At 41.6% G+C, this 21,927-nt stretch overlaps 1 protein-coding gene across 5 annotated transcripts in view; it reads left to right on the top strand.

The window, feature by feature from the left end:
• Positions 1-21,927, top strand: part of DICER1 (dicer 1, ribonuclease III) — a 105,127-nt gene that overhangs the window by 36,294 nt on the left and 46,906 nt on the right. For 4 of the 5 annotated variants that reach the window (XM_059723197.1, XM_019481634.2, XM_059723196.1 and 1 more), the window contains exons 4-10: positions 11,985-12,122; positions 13,477-13,669; positions 14,641-14,803; positions 15,310-15,440; positions 17,694-17,828; positions 19,725-19,885; positions 21,230-21,398. In XM_059723197.1, the coding sequence (XP_059579180.1) occupies positions 13,526-13,669; positions 14,641-14,803; positions 15,310-15,440; positions 17,694-17,828; positions 19,725-19,885; positions 21,230-21,398 (903 nt within the window). In that variant the 5' untranslated portion in view covers positions 11,985-12,122; positions 13,477-13,525. The remainder of the gene's footprint in view (positions 1-11,984; positions 12,123-13,476; positions 13,670-14,640; positions 14,804-15,309; positions 15,441-17,693; positions 17,829-19,724; positions 19,886-21,229; positions 21,399-21,927) is intronic. The other variant, XM_006275829.4, reaches the window with a different exon arrangement.

Below are 21,927 nucleotides of genomic sequence, written 5' to 3'. Positions count from 1 at the left end.
GGAGCCAAGACTGCTCTAACCTACACCAAGGCTTTGGACAGATGTAATTTCAGCCGCTTTAAATAGGGAGGTGGGGCTGCTACTTGGGAATTAACATGATTTATTATGATGTAATTTTTACATCTGAATGGTCCTGTAGGAATATAAAATGCAGGGATTAAGCATATTTAATACTTCATGAAACCGAGTTAAATTTGCTCCAGTTTTGGTGCATTTAAACTGCTATAGAAGCATGCAGATATAATAAACTGTAACACCTTATGGCACTATCATTTGATATTGCTAGAGTTGTTGCAACTGTGCCCTGCCACCAGCCTCGGAGGTCCAGAAGAGTATGCATCAGCCATATACTCTTGTCCTTTGAAAATATTACTTCCTTGGTCCAAATGACACAAAGGCAATTTTATAGCTGTTTTACTGCATTTCCATATTGACAAAAGTCCTGATTATATTAATATAAAGAGTGCTTTTCTCAATACAATTTATTTCACTTAGGGGAATGGTATTAGATATACCAGCCAAAGCAGTATTTTGCTGGTGAATGTTGCACATAATAGTAGAAAAAATCACAAATAGAGCTACCGGGGCAGACATTTTCTAGTGTAGACCTGGCTTTAAGCCTCAATTCTTCTTTGAATGTAGGATGAGGGACTTTAAGGGTCACTAGTTACCTGAAACTCTTAGGGTGTCTTTACATGTGTTCCAGGGGTGTGGAAAGGGTGCTTCAATTAGAGCAATGCTTGGGAGCTGCTTTAATTAATGAGCCCCCAGCATCTCATATATGCAACATCATGCTTGTTTGACAAGCTTTAGTTAAATCACTCCCACCGCCATTTTGAAGTGCAGGGATGCTGAATACATGAGACGCTGAGGTTGCTGGAGTGTGCTAATTACAGTGCATTGGAGGTGGCATCCCGCATGTCTACAGGCACCCATAAGTTCCAGAATAGTGAGCGTTTCAGAAGGTCAGGAAGTTTGTCAGGAACTCCAGTTAAGAGATCTACAGAGGTTATAGAAGAAGCTCTTCAGAAACGGGTCTTTCGCACATGATTTTCAGTATAATCCTGATCTTAGAGTTCTGCTTGAGCAAAAAAGGTGGCCTAAGATTGGCTTGTAGCGCTTATTGAGAGAACAGTATTCTGGTTATAGTACTGCTGTTTATACAAATGGTATAATGTACGAGTCTCGGGACATGACAGTTTTTAGTGGAAAAAGATGATTCAAAATGAAGTGGATTACTTTGAGAGAAACCATCTTGGGTTTCTGAGTATTTCAGCTATAATATTTTCTGTTTGCACTTAAGTTTTAAGAAAGCAGTCCCTTAATTCCTAAGCTGTTCTAAGAGAACTGGAGGAGCGGACAGAAAACAAGGTCCTCCCTCTGAAATGTACTGGTGGATGGCTTAAAAGGGGCGTTTCATACAATTATGTTATAGGAGTTAGAAGTAGGAAGAACCTATTTTAGTTTATCCAGTCCCTTTCCCATAGTCGGTTTATTTGACCCTAGTTCCTTACTTGACTTTTCCAGTTACAAATTAAACTCTTGACTTTGCACTTTGGAATCCTCTAATTAGAGTTTTTAGCATTTAAATTTAGACTTGTCCAAAAAATGGTAGGAAGCAAGTGAACCTTTCCCTGCTCCATCTGGTTATTGTTGAGATTTTTCTCCAAGGTTATAGAGATTCTTTCATGCAAGATTTATACTTAAGTAAAAATCCAAGTTTTATCTCCCTAAGGAGGCTGAAATTTCAGTGCTATTGGAGTATCATACATAGAGTTCAGTAGTAAATAAATAAAGTAAAAAAGTACATAATTTGACTCTCTTAAAAATAGGTGAAAATATGTTGCTTTCATTAAATATTCATATTGTGCTAGATGTCTTGTGTGTAGTGAGCCATAAATTGGGCAAAGTAAAAACGATTCTTGTGCCAAAGTGCTTATAGTCTAAGTAAAATAGTGCAACATAACTTCTTTCCAAATTTTTGCAGCAGCTGAAGTGGAACACTTCCAGTGAGTATTTCTCATTTCATGGCTAAATGTTTAATTTCATCTGTTGATGCTGAGCTTTCATTACATTTTTGTCCTTGGTATGCAACAGAAGGAATATGCTATTATTTTAGCTTTGTCAAGGTTTTATTTGAAATGCTGTAGTTCGTAATTTATTTTTTAAGAGAAACATGGTGTTCTAGAATGCTGTCAAAAGAAATGTATGGTGGGAGTTAGTTAAACAGAGATTTTGCTGATGTTTTTGTTTAGGAGATGGCTCATTTGCTTTTAAATTGGCCTGCTAAATCCCTTCCTTGAATATTTTCCTCAACATTTGAGAGACTTATTTAGATACTAAACTAAAAGTTTGTTGGGCAACCAAAGTCTAGTTCTACATTTAAGAATAAACTTTTTTACATCATTACAATTCCATTAGATAAAAGTTCAGCTAGAAAGGAATTGAATATAGGAATGCTCCTGTATTTTGGGTAAGTGCTGTAATCACCAGCATATTTGATAAAGGGTGGCTAGTAGCCTTTTCATTACCACAGTCTCTATCTTCTGAAAGAAAGTATTGATTGATTCTTAGTTCTTGAAGGGAAGGATGTGGGCACCTGTCTTTGTAGATGAGTGGCTATTGCTTCCTGCAAGTACCAAAGTAAGGCACTTAAGCCCCAGAGTGAATGGGTTTAATGTTGGCTAACTCTAGGCACAGTGCTGACTTGAGGCAGCTCCCCAGTTAGCATGCCAGTTATTCTGGATTCCATTCCTAATCCTACTCATGTATTACATAGGGAACTTGGACACCTAACTAGATTCCATTCCAGAAAAATCATGGATTGCTGCGCTCAGCTCGGTTTCCAAGTCCCTTTTTGGATCTAGCTATTAGCATTATACTGCAGGCCTGCACGTAGTGGCTAGTATTCACTTTAGATTCAGATTTGGCTGATTCAGGGGACAGTGATTCAATTTGGTGATTCGAATCACTGTCCCGAATTGATTTTGGCTGAATCTGATTTGGAGGTTCGGCCACTGCCGAATCAGCTGAATCTACAAATCAAACAGGCCCCATCCCCTGCCCACTCTCCCAGCCCCATCAATGGCTGCCCTGCCTGGCACCAGTATCCCGGCTCTTTTTTTTAATACCCAACATTCACTGGCTGCTGCCAGGCAGGCCCCAAGTGCCCCCTGTTGCCCCCCCCACCACTGCCCCATGCTGTGTGGGGGGCACTGCAATGAGACACCAGAAGGCCTGACTGCCACTGCTGCAGCCAGTGAGTGCAGGGTTGTGTTCTTTAAAGAGCTAGGAGCTGGGGCCAGGCGCGACAGCTATTGATGGGGCTGGGAGAGTAGGCAGGGGATGGGCTTGTGGCAGTGCCCCCTGTGCAGTGGTGGGGCAGCAGGGATCGTCCCCTCACCTGGCAGCAGCAGGTGAGCGGGGGCTTTTTTTTAAAGAACTGGGAGCTGGGGCCAGGTGGGGTAGCCATGGGGGGAATGGGGCTGGGTTAGTGGACGCAGGTCAGGGGGCACTCGGGGGAGGGGGGTGCTGGGGGAGCAGGCAGGGGATGGGGCCTGGCGGGAGTCCCCCCATGATCCCCTCCTCCAGCCACCCCCCCCCCCGCCCCCTACTTACTGGCATGGAATCTGAGTCCAGCTCCCTGCGACGGTGAGCAAGGACTGCCCAAATCTCTGAAGCTCTCCAAATCTTTTTCCGAATTGATTTGGACTTTTTTATTGCTCTCTGGATTCAGAGATTTGGCCACAGAATTGGGCCGAATCTCCTCCAAGTGGAATTGGCACCCAAAGTTTCACACAGCCCTATTATACTGCTCTTACGTGTTGAAAGTTATCTCCACTTTTTTGATGGGTTAACTTTGAAGCTTTAAAGTTCTTTTAGCATTATTTTCTGTGTGTGTGTGTGTGTGTTTCTGTATACATGCACATTTTGTATGTAAAATCTTTATGGGAAATAAGGTAGATGTAAATGTAGCTGGAACTAAAAGCTACTGTAGGGATATAATGTAACCATTGTCTTTTCTTGAGAATGAAAATAGTTTCTCAAATGGAAACTGCAAGGGAGACCATTTGCATAGGAGGTAGTAGTTTTAAGCAAGGTACTAGAGTCTGCACATTTTGCAAGAAAAAAGCATTGTAGAGTTCTTTAATAATCAGGGATCTGGGTTTTCTGTTTCCCATGGAAAAATGGAGGAAAACATGGATTTCCCCTTTTGCTGAAGGAAAATGTAGATTTTTCATTTTAGCGGAGATACCCGCAGATTTTGAAGTTTTGCAAAGAGCTCTCTGCAGGCTGGCAGAGTTCCAGCGTGCAAGGGGGCTAGGAGGGAGTGAGAGGAGGATGGTCAAGCAGGGGGCGCCATGTGCATGGATATGCATGCAGCTCCCAGGCAGCCTAGAAAGCAGCTCCTGCAAGTAAAGGTATGTGGGGGGAGAGGGGTGGAGAGGATTGAGGCCCCCATAGGGTGGGAGGGATGGAATTGGGCAGGGCTGGGGCTGCTGCCTAGCTGGAGGGTACATGAGGCTTGGGGCTCGGGACCACAATGTGGGGCTGCAGGCCCTGGGGCAGGAGCAGGACAGGGCTGTGGACAGCTTGTCCAGGGGATGGGGGAAATGGGACTGGTTCCCCGCTGCTGTGTGCACTCCTGGAGCTGCAGAAGGGACCTGTGCCCCTCAGATGTGTGTGCATGGTGATGGAGGGTGCCTGCTGTGGGTTTGGGTTCCCACCCTGCTGCCCTCCCCTGGGGCCTCCGCAGCCTGGTGCATGTGACCCAGCGCTGCAGGGCACAGGGGCTGCGCAGAAAAGCTGCTTGCCACTGTGAGCTCTGTGCTGTCCTGGCAAGGCGTCCTCTGTGCAGAGGGATGGATGTGGAGCTGGGCTCCACGCTCTGCTCCCCTGCAGCAGCCACTACCTTCTGTCAGAGGCAGGGAGCTGTGGACCTGGGTCCCTGGCTCCCATAGCCCTGGCAGCTGGAGGCCTCCTCCAGCAGGGCTGGGGGCGGGCAGGGGGCTGTGGGTGGTAGACAAGGGTCACCAGCAGAGCTGGGGGGCTGTGGGTAGGAGTGAGGGGCTTTTCATTTTAATCATGGATTTTTGTTTTTTTATCAGATAACTTGTGAGATTTTTTTTAAATCGTGGAAAACCAGGATCCCTGTTAATAACTGACTGGTCAGGATCTTCATTTTTACATCTGACCTCCAGAAATACAGTTGCTCCTCTACTGATTGTATTAAGTCATTACTTCAGTGTTACTGTGAAAGGGAATACCACCCAATTCATCACTATTGCTCTTTGCAGCATCTGTATTTTCTTTGGATCTCTTCCAGTTAACAAGACTGCTTAAGTTTGAAGGTCATACCCAAAGTAGTAGTATGGCTGTTAAATCAGCAGGGCTGATTGGCTGAAAACAGTTGTTTTCATATGACAGATGAGTTTGCTTTTAGTGCTGCTTCTCTGCTCTGTTCTTGTGAGCTGGGAGGAAACAAGACTTCAGCTTTCTGCACCTGATGGAAAAACTTCTTCCCATCTCATTTTGGCTTCAGCAGGTTCTTTGGGGCTTCCTTTTTGACTTCTGTTAATTTAAAAAGTAATATACAAGATAATCATTAACAACTTTGCAGGTATGTTTGTTACCTACACTCACTTGACAGGTTAGCTATTTTGACTTTGTTCAGCTGTTTTCTGCTTTCCTTCTTGGTTAGTTCTTGGGTCAGTTAATTCTTGCCTGTATTCTGAATGTGAGTTCTTAGTTGTTGAAAGTTTCTAGTTAAACTTTATATTTTTCAAATACACTTTTGTTTCCTTGGGTTTTAGATGGTTTTGTACTTTTTCAGTCTATTAAAGAACTTGATATTTTTCCTTGCTGTTGAAATGTTGAAGGATATAATACTTCATTAATTCTAGTTTACTTTCATATCACCTGTGAACTTAAACAGATCTCATATAAGCTAAGCAAACATGAGCCTGGCCTTTACTTGGATGAGAGAGAGAAAACTTAATGCTGTAGAAGTTAGCGTTGATGGTTCAGAGGTGGCATTTTTACACCCAAGTCCATATCTGCGCTTAGTATAATGTTCTGAGGAGTAAGCTATTGCAGGTGCCATGTACATGATGAAAAAACAACTCCGTTGACTGTTTTGTGGTATTGCACACAACGGTTTCACAGTAAACCTTGTTAGAGAATGGAAGGTGGTGGTTGTTACAGGAGTAATAGGGGGGGAAAAAGAAGTTCACCTATCATAGTAATGATTTTATCCCTGGTAATTATTATGTTATCATGGATGGGTATGAAAGAAGAGAGATGCTACTTCTCACTTCTTTTCCTCCTCAACTCTGCACTCACATTCTCACAGTCTCACTTGCTTTTCTTCTTAATTCTTTTTGGTAGACCTTAGCAGTGGTTTCATGGGTCTGTTCCCCATTATTTCTGTTTTGGAAGAAAACATCAAATAGTTAGTGAAGAGAATTGGTAGAGTGGTAATCAACAAGTAGGATACATCACTGATTCAAGATATGCTTTATTTTAGTTACAAGTTGTTGAGCTGGGTACAGGAATACCTGGATAAAGTGCTGCGGCATGTTGTACAGACTGGTCCATTCTGGTCTTGAGGTTTATGAAAGGTGAACCTAGACATCAATAATTATACTTCCACCTGCTAATAAGTAGCAACTGTGTTGATTCACAAAAATAGATGGAGCCGGTGGCATCTTAAGATGTAGCCATGCGAGAGGGCTCAATGTGTAAAGAAACCTGCGGAGAACAGACTACACCATATTATATCCCTTGGAACATAGAGGGAAGGTACATGTAATTAGAGGTCAGCCACACCTGTTAACTCGATGGTGACAAGTGGGAAACTTTTCTTGATGATTGTGGGGATCTAAGTCAATCTAAGTTTTTGGAAAGGTAAACCTTTTAATTTAGATGTAAAATTACTAGCCATTGTGAAGATACTTTCAGCTTGTTGTTATCTATCGAAGCTGTAAACGTCTGTAGGGCAGGTGATACTCTTTGCTTTCTTTGAGTCTTGCAGTAAAGTACAGTTTTATATTTGGAAGTAATGAAATATTACTGCCATTCTTGAGGACCCTCCCCCAAGCTTAGGAAAGTGAGGATGAATAGGATCCCTTCTGTTCATAACAGTTGGGCACCACCATGAGGGCAAAAAGACAGAAAACTTCCCATTTACTTACCGTATTTTATGGTGTATGTGTTATCACGATGTACAAGTTGACCCCATATTTCTATACAAAAAGGGTAGGATTTTTGTAGATTTGTTGTAGAAGTTGACCTTGCCTCAGTATGCAAGACGCTGGTAGCCTGGGCAGGCTCATGGGAGGGGTGGTGTGCTGGCAGGCTCCTGGGAAGCTGGATCAGGCAGCAACTGGCCTGCTGGCAGCCCACCCAGCTGACCCCAGGGAAACCGCTGTGGTAGAGGGAAGGACTGGGGCCTGCCAGAGTTCAGGGGCTGCCCAGCCTGCTGGCAGCTCACCCCCCAGCCATGAGGCAGGCAGGAAGGCTCTGCCAAAAGCAGGATTGGACTCCTTGCTGCTTCTGCCTTCAGCAGGTTCCTGTGGCCGGCAGGGCACCTGAGGCCATCGGAGAAGGGGCCTGCATGCCCCGTGGGTAGCATGGGGTGTTAGGCAGGGGGGAGACTAGGGGTGTCGGACAGGGCCAGCCTCCCCACCACCACCCCTACCCAAGACCCTGTGCTGCCCACGGGGCACGCTGACCCCTGCCCAAGCAGCACCAGACATCCTGCCAGCCACAGGAGCCTGCTTTAAAGCAGAAGTGATGAGGGGCCCAATCTTTCCTGTTGCAGAGTTTTCCTGGCTGCCCCAGGGCTGGGGGCGAGCTGTCCCTGAGCTGTAGGCCCAGTCCTCCCCTCCAAAGTGGCAGTGCCTTTTGTGGCCAGCTGGTCAGGCTGCCAACAGGCCATGTGCTACCCAAGCTCCCAGGGGGTTTCGTGTAGCACCGCTCACAGGGGATAGTGTAGAAGTTGAGGTTGAGTTTTAGAGTTAAAAATTTGGCTTCAAATCTCAACTTATATGCTGTGAAATACAATACCTCAATTTTATCAGAAATGAGCCAACTTGGGCATGACCTGAAATATGAGGCCTTCAAGCAAGGTTCCTGGAGATTGGTAGAAATCTCAGCATTTTTTGCTTGGGGCTTAGGTTTCATGGAAGTGAGATTTGTTCACTCAGGTATTTGAGTGGGGCGAAGTTCATCATCGTCTTGTAGAAACATTTACATGTGATGCCTTCATATACTATGTAACGGTATAGTAAAGACATCTAAAAATAAGTAGTTTTCTGATCTTGTAGTACTCAGACTTTGAAATGTATTAATGGAGAGTAATGTTTTCATTAAGAGAAAAATGAATCCCTTTTGACAGATTCTTAAAGCCTCTTTGAAACTGAAACTGTCTGACTGTAAAACAGGAGTGTCAAATTTGTTGTGAACTGGATCTGAACCACAGGGCTTCCTATGGGTCAGGTGATGTGTAAGGAGCACTAGCAAGCCCTGTGGTTGCTGGAGCTGTTTCGGTATGGGTCTTGAATCCAGGGAGTTAAGCCTGCTGTTTGTTCTGCCAGGGACAACTGAAAACCTTGGGCGTTTATACACACACATTTTTGTGCTGGGATGTGCTGGAGATCCAGTGCCTCAGAGCAGACTCAATCAAGTCTGTTCCACATGTGAGCTGACGCATACTGCGCTGTATCACATGCAGTGTATAAGCGGTGAAATGCATGTCAGTGCATAGAAAATGGTGGCAGTGCACTTTTGAACTCAAACACCTTTGTGTTTGAGTTCAAAAGCACGCTGCTGCCATTTTCTCAGTGCTGATGTGCATTTTGCCACTTAACTGCATGTGCTGCAGCGCTGGGCACTTCGGTGCGAGCCTGTGTACTAGTGCCTCTTGATTTTAGTGGTGGGAGTGGCAGGGGGTAAGTAGCATTTACTCCCTGGATTCTGGAGTTGTGCTGAAACTTGGGATTGACACCACCTCTGATGGGGCTCAAGTGTCTGCAGTGATGAGCCCCCGCAGGCTGAATCTGACTTGTAGAGATGGGTGGGTTAGCCTGTGAGGAGTTCTGTGGGCTGTATGTGCTAAAAGAAAAATGGAGAGCACTCTGTGAAGAGTCTGTCAATTTTGAAAACATCTTGGTCATTGGCAAGTGACTTTTAAGGAGAACTCAGAAATTTTTAGCAAGTCTGCTTTATGTATCTCAGTGAGGTTTTTTCATGCAAAAACCATAGGCAACTTAAGGTAGAGTGTCCTTGGCTCCACCCCTACCTCATTTTGAGCCGCACTTTCTTTCCAGAGTTATGTTGTCTTTCTTTTCAAACCCTGATAATTTGAACTTGCTGAAGTTAGTGTCATCAAATTTTAAAGGTATTGACCTATAGTTGATCATGTGTGTGTATGTGATCTTTCCATTAAAATTGCTTTTTGGCTTTGGATTAGAAACTAAGAGACCACAAGCCCAAATCTCCCTTCTTCCACAGAGTGATTCTTGTCCTTGTGTTTCACAGTCTTTGCTATTGAGCAGGGCCTTTCATGTCATATATCAAGGTGTAGCTGACAGTAGAACCAAGTTCCCCCTCTGATGGTGTAAATTCTACATATTATTTCTCAGCAATTATTTCTGTGCTTGCTTTTGTTCTTGATACATTTGGGCTATGCCTATATATACCTACAAATCATGTTAAGATATACAAATAAATCACACTCAGTTTGTTCTATAATAAATCACACTCAGTTTGTTCTATAAGACAGCCATGTGATTAAGGTCCTGAAAGAGGGCCCAAAAGAATTGATCTGAAAACTTAAAGCAGGATGTGAAATGCATCATTTAATTAACCCAGGGCTGTTCAACTGGTGACCCATGAGAGGTTCCCTCTTGGTGTTACTCCCATAATCACTCCAGCTGCTGCTTCATCCAGGGCTTCCAGGCTCTGGCTCCCTTTCTTATTGCAGGGGGTGGGGTGGAGCAGGGTAGCAAGATGCAGCACAGCCTGCAGTGCTGAGATAGCTTGTGGCATTGTGCAGCAGGGGAGCCCGCAGGTCAGGAGAGGGCCACCTATCAACCCACCTGTGCACACAGTGCAGCAGTTGGGAGAGGAGCTACCCATGTGAGTGGAGGCAGGTGGGAGTTTTTAGCCCAGAAAGGGGGGAGGGGGTCATGGCCCCTGCTGGTACATCCCTAGACCACCAAGAAGTTTGACAGTCCTGAATTAACTATGATGTTCAGAGGGAGCCCCAAGTCATCATAATTGGGCATAATTTCACTCTTTTTAAAATTTTGATGGCTAAAATCAACAATGTTTATTTTTAAGCATTTCTTTTGATTTTTATTGATTTTAAATTTTCAGGATTGTGCGAAGTTGGAGTGTCTTCCAATTTTTATCGATTAAAATTTTCAGGGTTGCACAAAATTAGTGGTGCGGAGGCAGACAATTTAGTAATAACAGTATACTGTTAAAAGCTTTTATAAAATCAGATGTCAAAATATAAAAAGTAAATATCCAGGAATCAATAAATCATACCTGCTTTAAATCATTATGTTTATTCATCAGCAGCGATCCAGGTTTTCTGTTTGCTGTGGGGAAAAATGCGAATTTCCTCCTTTTTAAAGGATTAAAAAATGTGGGAAATCATGAGTTTCTCCTTGCAGGCTAGCAGAGTTCCAGTCTGCAAGGGGCTGCTTAGCACTGGGGGGGGGCAGCAGGATGCAGGGATCGCCACGTGCATGTGGGCATAGGTGACATGGAGTGGGGGGCATAGGCAATGTGAGGGGTTGGGGATGGGGTCAGACTGAGGCAGCGGCAGCCACGGTGAGGGAAGGAATGGAGTGGGGCTGGGGCTGGGGGTGGTGCCCAGGACCTGGGCAGGAATATGTGGCCGTGGGGCCTAGCTGGAGAGCAGGATTAAAAAAAAAAAAAAATAATACAAGAACAATTTTTCTACAGCAAGCAAAGCTCTTGATTTTCTGTACATTCTTACGAAATGAAAACTTTTTTTGACATTTTATAAGAGTGAATTAGAAGAGAAAAAGTTTTAGAAGATCAATACTAAATGTATAAAAATAAATGTCAGAAAACATTTGCTCCTTAAAATCAAACCTGTGTACTGGGAACCTCAAAAATGGGTTATAAAAACATGACAGTGCCGTTTCATCTTGCATAATTATCAAAATGCTAATTGATATATTTGAGATTCATTCTGCCTTCCTTCTTCCTCTATTATGCTGCAATGCTTGCTTTTAACAAATACAGCATTTTGAATGCTCTATACATTACTAAATGAATGATAATTATTCAATTCTTAGCAATAAACATCAATAAATAGCAATTTCACCTCACACTCGCAGACCAATGAAAAAATATTTCCATTCATAATAATCAAAACTTATATAAAAGGGGACTGTAACAGGGAACCCTTACCTCTGTTATTGGACAGGGAGAAAGAGAGGAAGGTAGAGGGGCAGAGGAGAGATGGGCTAAAGAGGAAAACAATGAGCAGCCTAATGATTATGCAGTTAGCTGTGCTTGTTCACGGGTGCTAAAGTGGGCTTGAGGGAGATAACAGGACACCTAAATAACCCCCTACCCAAAGCCCAGAGTGGGGAAGAGGGAAAAATATTTGAGGCTCCAGCCCAGTGGCAGCGGGTCCTGCTCGGGCTGGTTAAGCACAGGGGCCAAGGGCGGCCACCACCTCTCCCCATGTTCCAAGAGCTGTAGGAGTGCCACTGCCCTACTCTTCTGGTCCCTGCCCACCTGGCTCTTTCCTGATGATACAGGGATTCTGGTTTTCTCTGTTTTAAAAATCCCAAATTCTCCAATTATTATAAAACCCCCAAATCCACATTTTTTTCACAATTAAGATGAAATGCCGCTATATGTGTAGGTATCAGTTGAACACAATGTTTTGTTGATACACTTCTCACAAGACAATCACTCCCTCTTCAATCTCTCAGTTGTAATCGTGAAAGGGAACTTACAAAACAGCCGACAAACTTCGATTCACAAATCTACTGGATACAAAAAAATCATGGTCTCAGTATAGACATTGGATTTATGACACATTGCAACCTGCCTGACATCTGATTCACCAGGTACCTGCCAGACCTGACCTCTTACACTTCTTTTTCCCCCTCTTCCTCCCCTCTCCTCCTTTTCTACCCTTTGTCTTCCTGATTTCCAGTTATTTACGTTTTCACAGACAGCCTCTTTTCTACCTTGGAAAACTACTACAGTAGTCTGTCCCTTGCTTACCGTTGGCTCCCCCTACCCCCCCTTCCCCTTCCCTACCTTTGTAAATGGGTGGAAATTAGGAAAACATTCCCCCCCCTTCCACTTTCTTTGTCCTGCTCCAGTTAATCTTTTCTCTGCTATTTTTGGTCCTGCTCAAAGAAAATGTATATAATGCTGGTTGGAATGTCTGACTAGATTTGTTGTTGTTGTTTTTTTGGAAACTGTCAGTTGGCTGAAACCTGAAATTTGTTATAAGAATGTATTTTAGATTTGAGAAAATTTTATTTGAAAAAGGGATTGTTTTTTAAGAAAGAGACCCCACACCCCAAACTTGACAAACAGTAGCCAGGCAGCTAGGGTAGTGGTGTTATAGCACCCTGGGGTCCTGCAAGAACCTTCCAGGGATGCAGTGAAATGAGTGCCACCACAGTCAGGGTGAAATGCCTCTCCTGCCTCCCATGGCTGCTTTAAGTTTATTAGAAAACCCTAATACAGGTATGTGCTCATGGCAGTACCCTGGTGAGAACCACTGAGGTCAGCAGAGGCAGTACAACAGTGGTTCTCAACCAGGGATGCCACCAAATTCAGAAAGGTTGTGGAGGGTGCCCCGACTAAAGTTTGAGAACCACTGAGTTAGGGTAATCATGTGGTGTATGGGGAAAATCAAGTTCAAGTCCCTGGTCTGCCTGATGAATGTCATAGCCAACTAACTGTTGGCTATTCTGATGTTAGTCATTGAGAATATCTCCTATTAGAGCTGTTCTGCTTTGGTTTTTGGATCGGGGTCTTCCACATTTTGAGTACTTCAACTGGGATGATTAAATATTCCAAGGTATTTTGGGGCTATTAAGGTGGCCTCTCAGATTTATGTAAAACTTTGAAAGGTCTCAGGGGAAAATGTGTTGGTGTAGTAATAGACACATTCTTTACAAGAATTACAAAATTACGTTTTTCATTTACAGCAGAACTAAAAAAACCCATGATTAAACTTCTCATAATTGAATGTATTCGGGGACGTTATAAATAGAATGCTAACAGAATAAAGTCAAGTTCAGAGAATGAACTTGATGCTACTTTTTTTTTCCTTGTAAAAACGTAGGTTACTTGGGAAAGGTTTCTTTTGCTTTAGGTTTTCTTCTGCAGAAAGGAGAAGTTACTTTTATTATTATCCATGATTTTAGTGTGTATGTTTGTTTTTTGCTGTTTTTCTCTTAGTAAGCTGTGCTGGAACAAAAATGCAATGAAAGAAACACTGGATGAATGAATGGAAAGCCCTGCTTTGCAATCCCTCAGCATGGCAGGACTGCAGCTCATGACCCCTGCTTCCTCCCCAATGGGTCCTTTTTTTGGACTACCATGGCAACAAGAAGCAATTCACGATAACATTTACACACCACGAAAATATCAGGTACTAATGACAATACTAATATTGTTTTATTGTCCACAGGAAGTGGAAATGAAATATATCACGTGGCTATAAAATAGTTCTGTGAAACTGATTTTGATGTGGTACATGTCCCCTCCCATCCCACTGCATGCCTTTCATTCCAGTACTCAATCTTCTTAATGTTTGAAACATTGCATAATGTTCATGTAGTCAAGTCCTCTTGGAGTTCAGGGCATTTGTTACAAATCAAATGGCTGCTGTTACAGAAAAGCAACCTGTTAACGGATGCCACAATAGTACTGTGTCTTATTTTGCTATATTTGTAAACAAGTGTCCTGAAATCGCTGTTTAATGGCCTGGGAAACCAAATTATTTAAAATTCCTGGTCATCCAGCTGTTTGATTAATATTGTTTCAGGAGTTAGTTTTTTTTCCTTTTTTGGAGTAGTTACATTCACATACTTATTACAAAATACAGAATTAATACAGGAGTTTGTGCAGAAGGCATGCTAACAAAATGCAGCTAGTTGTGCCCCTCTGGTGGCTTCATTAGAGAACATAGAGATTTGAGCCTTTAGCTGCCATCGAGTTAATTGGCTTTGTTCTTACTGAACAAGTAGAAGTCATACTGTTGGGTGCAGAGACTCTGGGTTCAGTTACTGCAGGCAGCCTAACCAGGGTCATCATTACAATGGATAAACATTTATTTCATAAGGTTTTTATAGTAGTAGCAAAGTGAGGACATTATAAGCCAAATTTGTCTAGAACAGATGGCTTCTTTTCCTGAGTTGAGTGAAATTTGTCAATATAATATATAGTAAATACATTTTTTTGTCCTATAAAGCCAGTGGTGATTTTATGGGGATAGAATGATTTTTTTTTTCTGGTTTAGTTGCTATTTGTACACATACAACTTGTGGATGTTTTTGCTTTCTGATCAATGTCTTGTATTAGTTCCCTTGCACAAATAATGACTATCATTCTCAAATCTAGGTTGAGCTGCTTGAAGCAGCTTTGGATCATAATACTATAGTCTGTTTAAACACTGGCTCAGGGAAGACTTTTATTGCAGTACTACTCACTAAAGAGCTGTCCTATCAGATCAGGGGAGACTTCAACAAAAATGGAAAGAGAACTGTGTTCTTAGTCAACTCTGGTAAGGATGTTTTTTTTTCCCCTTAAGTGAATCCTCGTTTGAAAATGGAGCAAAGTGATTAGCTTTTGTTTTTGACATGTTGCACAACAGTACTGAATAAAAATACATTTATTCAGTGAGACATAGTTGCCATAAAAGGTGGGATGGTTGCCTTCTGCTTTTTGTACATATTAATTCTGATTGGTAGCAGTGACCCTTTTCCCCCCTATTACTTTAGTTAGGTCTTGGAAATGTGTGAAGGGCCATTTGCTTTGATATTTTTTTTTAGTGTCTTAATTTCTTGGTTTTACAGAGTCTGGTCATTGAACTTGTTTTCTTAAAAAGGTGTACATCCAGATTACACGCTTTATATGTGTACTTTAATGCTCTCTAAATAAGTTGTTACTGTATGTATGACTTTTATAACATGTACCCTAAGGACTAAATCAGGTAAAATCCCTCTGCTATTGTACAGTTAAAGGAGAGGAAAAAAACTTTTTTTTTTTTCCTCCCCCCTCCCCCCTAAGCAAATCAAGTTGCTCAGCAAGTGTCTGCCGTCAGGACCCATTCAGATCTCAAGGTGGGAGAATATTCAAGTTTAGAAATAACTGAATCATGGACAAAGGAAAAATGGAACCAAGAATTCTGTAAACATCAGGTAAGATGAATTAATGAGCTTCCTTAAATTAAAAATTTACAGTGCTGTACATCTTGGGAAGAAACTTTATACCTAACCCAAATACTGTGTCCCTTTTGTGCTCACTGTAAATTTCAGCATATTTATGGCATTTGGATGCAGCTATAAAGAAAAAATATTCAAAGACACTTTTTTAAGTCTTTCCTTGGAAAAACTGGTCTTTCAGTTCTACTTTTTCAGTTGCACTACCATAAGGATTGATGGTGAGCGATGACAATGAGATGTGAAAAGGAGTTTTCCAAGCGGGGAATTATGTAACTATTATAGCTAGTTCTTAGTCATGATGAGAACATGAAAAATCTCAATTGAAAGGTAATCAGAATTTCTTAATATTTTATTTACTTGTTAATTCAATAGTCTACATGTGTCCACCCTGTGGTACATGCAGCCCCTATGTGATTTAGGGAGGGGGCAAACAGCACAGTAGCAGATAGGGCAGGGAGCAAAAAGCAGAGCATCAGGTTGTTTAGGGGAAAGGGATCACAGTGATTCTCGGGGAGGGTGCAGGGCTAATTTGTGGCATGCCTACCAAAAAGACCCCCACTGCAAGTCAGGTTCATTCAGGCATGTAGTATATGCTGTTGACGATTCCAGAGTAACCAGTTTTCTAGTGTCTGAGGTAAGCACAAATCCTTGTGTAAGAAAGCTGTTTAGTTTTACGTTTTACTTTAGAAGACTATTTATTCAGTTGATGTTTTCCAATGCTGTTTACTTCCCAAAGAGGATCGTGACCCACTGTACTGTCTACTTACGAAGGACAGGTCACTCAGAGAGGTTGTGGATTCTTCATCCTTGGAAGTTTTAAGACCTGGCTAGATAAAGCCTTGGCTGGGATGATCTAGTTGGGGATGGTCCTGCTTTGAGCAGGGGGTTGGACTAGATGACCTCCTAAGGTCACTTCCAATTTTCTATGATTCTATGACAGGATGAGAAATAATGGGAACAACTTGCAATTAAGGAGTTTTAGGTTACATATTAGGAATAACAGTTCAGGGAGTGGGGCATGGCACATTCAGAGAGCACTGGTGGGGGCAAGAGTTGGGATGTGGGGTGTAGTGGGCAACAGTCTTACCCATGCTGGGAACTCCTAAACACCATGTGCTCTGCCTGCCCTGAGTGTTGATTTTTAAAGCAGCTAGGGACTGTTTTAGAGTTACTGGCATGGGTATGGGAACTCTGCAGTGTTGGGGTCAATTCCTGTGCAGTTTTACCCACCCGTAGTTATGCTACCGCGTGTGTCATAGAACAGTGGTTCTCAACCTTTGGTACCTTGTGTACCCCCTGCCAATTGACGCAGCATGGTGGGTGGAAGTCCCACCATGGAACTTTTGGTTTTGCTGCCACAAGCCAAGTCCCACTTTTCATCACGGACCATGTCCCAAGGCAAAGCAGCCTGCTCAGGGCCTCCCTCCCTGTCCCCCAGCACAATGATGGCAGGGAGTGAAAGCCCTGGCACGCCAGATGCAGCAGGAGGGGTGACAGCTGGAATTTTTGACCCGAACGGGCAAAGATGCATTCAACCTGCTGGGGGGGGAGCGGGGTGATTGAACTCAAAATGCGGCACCCACATACCCCCTGCCCCAGGGATATGTGTACCACAGGTTGAGAAACACTCATAGAATAGCAAAGTATAGCTGGAAGGGACCTCAGGAGTCATCTAGTCCAACTCCCGGCTCAAGGCAGGACCAATTCTATCCAAATCATCTCATACAAGTGCCTGTTTAACCTATTCCTAAAACCACAAAAAAAAAAATCTGGTTACCCATTACAAGGCATATGTAGCCCAAAGACACCAGAAAACACCCTGACATGCCACTGTTCAAGCGGGGGCGATTGAAGTCACTTTTAGTGTCCTGCCACTGTAGGGGTTGCTAAATACATTCAAGAAATCCAAGGAAGACCATGCCCTCACTACATATGAAGGCACAAATCCCAGAGTCTGTCCCAGTTTCACTGTGGGGTACAATTTTATATTGATTTTTGGCTAGGTATATATTTGGTGGAGGTCAGGTACATATTTTACCTTGTGCTGGACTACTTGCTAAAAGGTATTCCATGGTCATGTGCTGAGTTCTTTGTTTCACCGTGTCCTGAATTGGTGTGCACCAATGAATGAATAGTAGCATTTAGTAACTGCTAATATTGTCTAACAAAGATCGTGCCTTCTTTCTGTAAAGATTTTGCTAAGATGATCTACATTTTTCTTTATTTTAGGTTCTGGTTATGACGTGTCACATTGCTTTGAATATTTTAAGAAATGAATATTTATCTCTTTCAAACATTAACCTTCTGGTGTTTGATGAATGCCATCTTGCAATCCAGGACCATCCATATCGAGAAATTATGAAAGTAGGTTACCATTATTTAAATGTCTTATCCTTAGCATATTTAATTCATGTACTGAAGTACATGTAGCAAATTTAATTACTAAAAAACTGATTTGCCAATCAGTGTTGGTGCCTAAAACCATTTTTTATATGCATTGCTATAAAAAGAAAGGAAATCATTGGATTGTGGTTACTGTTTTATGACCCAGCAGATAGTCGCAGCTTTAACGATTCAGAAATGTAGCCTTTCATAAAATTGTTAGTTTAATGTTGATATATGTTCTTGATTACATTAATTAGAAAAGAGCTGTTCCATTTATTGATTAAATAATTTATTCCAAGAGCTTTATTGCTTAACATTAATATATTGTTGTGGTGCCAGTGTATCAATTTTTAAATGTATTTAAGAACAACATTCCTAAAGGTAATTAGGGTGGCACCAATCAGCATCACTACATCTAAAACTCAAGTATGCAGATGTGGAGCTAAATTAATAAACCCAGGCTACATTATACTTTAAATGGGGGGGAATGTTAGGAATTTAATATTGGGCGCACTGAGCAGGTTTTTACCTAAGCCAGTCACTAAGTAATGCTGTAGAGATAGGGTGCATCTCCTGGAGAAGGGCATTGCACCTCTCCCAGATTTAGATCCGTAAGCATGTTTGGAACATGGGCTGTCTCTACCTCTGTCTGTTGAAACTTAGGATACTTTGCATAAAGGGATGCATAATTCCTTGCAAAAATGAAATGCAGCCACAGAGAGTGCAAGTAAGGTTTGTGTGAATGTAGCTCAGCAAGGAAGCTACTCTCCTGGGACGGGAAAAGTCCTGGATTCCAGTCCTTGCTGCCAGATCCATTGCATATATTTTTCCAATGACTCTTTAATACCAAATGTATGTATAGTGTTTGAAGCAGGGCCTAGGACCTACACCCTCTCCTTTGCAGGGTAATGCATTCATTACAATTAGTAGTACTCCTGCTTGCTTGCTTGCTCTCTCTGTGGCTCCCTGTGTCTTACCATTGCATTTTAGTAGTTTAGCTAGAACAGGAGGGCTAAAGAGGCCCTATCTCAGAGGTGGGAAATGTATGTTTGGATCCTCTCAGGTTCATGAGGGAATTAGAGAGGAAGTGGGAAACCTGGCTTTTGAGTAGTCTAATCACAAGGCTGTTGTATAAAAAGTTACCACCATTACTATCAGCAACACTTTCTTCCATTCTTGTTTTTGAATTGAAATGGTTCTGGCTTCTAGGCATACTTTGTGTACACTTACTGAATTGTGAATCCTGAAAAGCCTTAGGTGAGAGATGCAGTGGTTCAGTTGAACCCATATGATGACACCTTGTGTCACGCACAGTAGCTGAACTTGATTTGTCCAAGTAGCTGATATAAGTAACTCAGTTACCTACATGGTTAGGTAGGGTTTGTATTGCTCTTCTAGATTGCGGCACCAGACTTCCATTGTGAATCGCACCAGAGGTAACCAATTAAAGCTGGAGGTTAAGAACAGCAGCCCTTTTTTTACCTACTGTGTGGTAGGTTTTATTTTTTTCTGTGTTGAGTAAGGCATTTCGTAATGTTGCAAAGACATCTTCCACCTGCTTTTGTTTCCATGCATATCTGTAGGTGGTGGAAGAATAGCAGAAATTAACTTTTAAAAACGTTTAGGAGAATATTAAAAAAAATTTTTTCAGTTTAACTTTTTAATTTAATTTTATATATATTTTTTGCATTAGCTTAAGGTTTAGCTAGTTAATTCAGTTATAAGGAAGATAGCTGGTAAGGAGTTAGATTATTTTTCTAACAGCTTGTGTTGAAATACTACTTTACAAAATGGTATCTTGAAACCTCTGTTAAAGTTACAGTCAAGATGCAGAGGTGGTGGAATTGTCTTATGCTTGTTCCGGTTTGTTCACAGATTTGTGAGAATTGTCCTTTGTGTCCTCGAATTTTGGGATTAACTGCTTCCATTTTAAATGGGAAATGTGATCCTGCTGAGTTAGAGGAGAAGATTCAGAAACTGGAGAAAATCCTAAAGAGCAATGCAGAAACTGCAACTGACTTGGTGGTCTTAGACAGGTATATTTCAGTTTACAGTTTTGAGATGTTAAATATCATGCCTGTGTTTCATGTTGGAATCACAAGGAAAGAACACTTAGTGGCAATGTTTTATTTTGAAGAATTACATGAAAGTATTTGTATCTATAAAATTGTATATACAGTACCTACTACTTTATTAAAATTTTACTGAATCACTACTTGAGCAGTAAGTTACAGAAGTTTTTAAATTTAGGAGCTGTCAAGAGTCTTTACATAATTTTAAAATGAATTGTGAAGCCTTCTGTTGAAAACACTTCAGAAAGCAACTCCTTTGTAGTACAGACTGCATGTTATATTTGGAAAGTAACTTGCACATTATGAGAACTGCTGTAGCCTCAAGTGTCGGTTGGGTAGGATTTCACAGTGTCTCCAATATGGGATCCTACAGATCTAGAGGTCTTCCATATTTTTAAAATAGTTGCTATGTTGGCAGGAAAGAGGGAAGGGAAGGGAGAGGAGGAGGAGGAGGGAAGGAGTGGGAGAAGTGATAAAATCCATTCAGAAATGTCATGACAGAAAAGAGACCATCTTCTATGAGTACGCACAGAATGAGGAATGTTGTGCTTGTTATCAAAATAAAGGACAAGATGAGGCTCTGCTTGTTTGTAATGCAAGGGAAATATTCATCAATGAATACTTCTGTTGTTGTTTTAACATTAATTGCACACTTGGCCCTACTGACTACATTCTTTATCTACTTTTATGTTCGTGTCAAAGTAAAAGGTAATTTAAATGCTTCACTTTGATACATTTCAAAAAACTCCCTTAATCTGAATTTCCTTGAAATATGTGCTTTTGAGAAGCTCACCTTGCTGTATAGCTCTGTCACTCTTGAAGAGCCAGCGCTTAGCCCTGAAAAATAAAAAAAAATGTATATTTAGCTTTTGTGCATAGTGTGTAAGTTGCATTTGTTTCTCAAAAGACCAAATCACAGTGGTCTTTTGGTTACCAAAAAATAAGTAAACAATAACCTTTGGCATGTGAGTTTAACTTGCACAGAGAAGGCATGGCTTGTTTCTCAGTTTCCCCATCAGTAACATGATGGTAATGATACTGATTTTCTTTCTAAAGCACTTTGAGATCTACTGGTGAAAAGTGCTGTACTTGAGGTAGGCAATATGACTATTTTTGATGAAATGTATAATCATAAAATGTTGGTTTTCTGTTCTACCGTTAAGAAGAATTTTTTTTTTTTTTAAATCTGCAAGCTGTTTTTACCTTTTTTACCTCCTTAATACATAATCTTTGTAGTTGAAAACATTTTTTGACTTCCAAATCTGTAGTTGACCTATTCTTTCCCTCCTCCACCACCTCACAATGAAGATATACTTCTCAGCCATGTGAAATTGTGGTAGATTGTGGACCATATACTGACAAAAGTGGCCTGTATGAAAGATTGTTAAAGGAATTGGATGAAGCACTTAACTTTCTAAATGACTGCAACATATCTGTACATTCTAAAGAGAGAGATTCTACATTAATTTCTAAACAGGTATGGGCTGTAACACACTTATAAAATGCAATATGTCAACATACTTAATTTTTCATCACTGCATATTCATTGCTTTCCCTGTTCACTGCTGAAATGTTTATTTTAGTACAGCTAGCCTTAAGTGTATTAACAGAACTAATCTTAATTTTCCAAGCTACTTGTGAGGAATTTTCATATAAACTCTCCAGTTAGCATGAGGCAGGCCAGGATTTCAATTAACTCTTGTCCTTTAGAACTGTTGTCCAGTTTGTGATCTTGAAGTCCTGTTTTCCTTTTATTCTATACCATTACATTATATCTTTTATAGACATTGCTGGTTCTTCCTTCTTGTGGTAGTCAAGAATATGACACCCCAGCTGCTTCTCCAGTTTAAACCTAAATACTTTAATGAAAGGAAGAAAGGGTATTTTGGGAAGTATTCTGAAAAATTGCCCTCAGTAATTTACAGGATGATGAGAGTAAGTTACAAACTATAGCTAGGGCTCTTCTGCTTCATTTCAGCTCTTGCAAATGCTGGGTCTCTTCAATC

This window comes from Alligator mississippiensis, chromosome 2 (assembly GCF_030867095.1).
Source record: "Alligator mississippiensis isolate rAllMis1 chromosome 2, rAllMis1, whole genome shotgun sequence".
NCBI classification, from domain to species: domain Eukaryota; kingdom Metazoa; phylum Chordata; order Crocodylia; family Alligatoridae; genus Alligator; species Alligator mississippiensis.
Note: the sequence above shows the minus strand (reverse complement) of the source record. Positions and strands in the feature narration are given on the sequence as shown.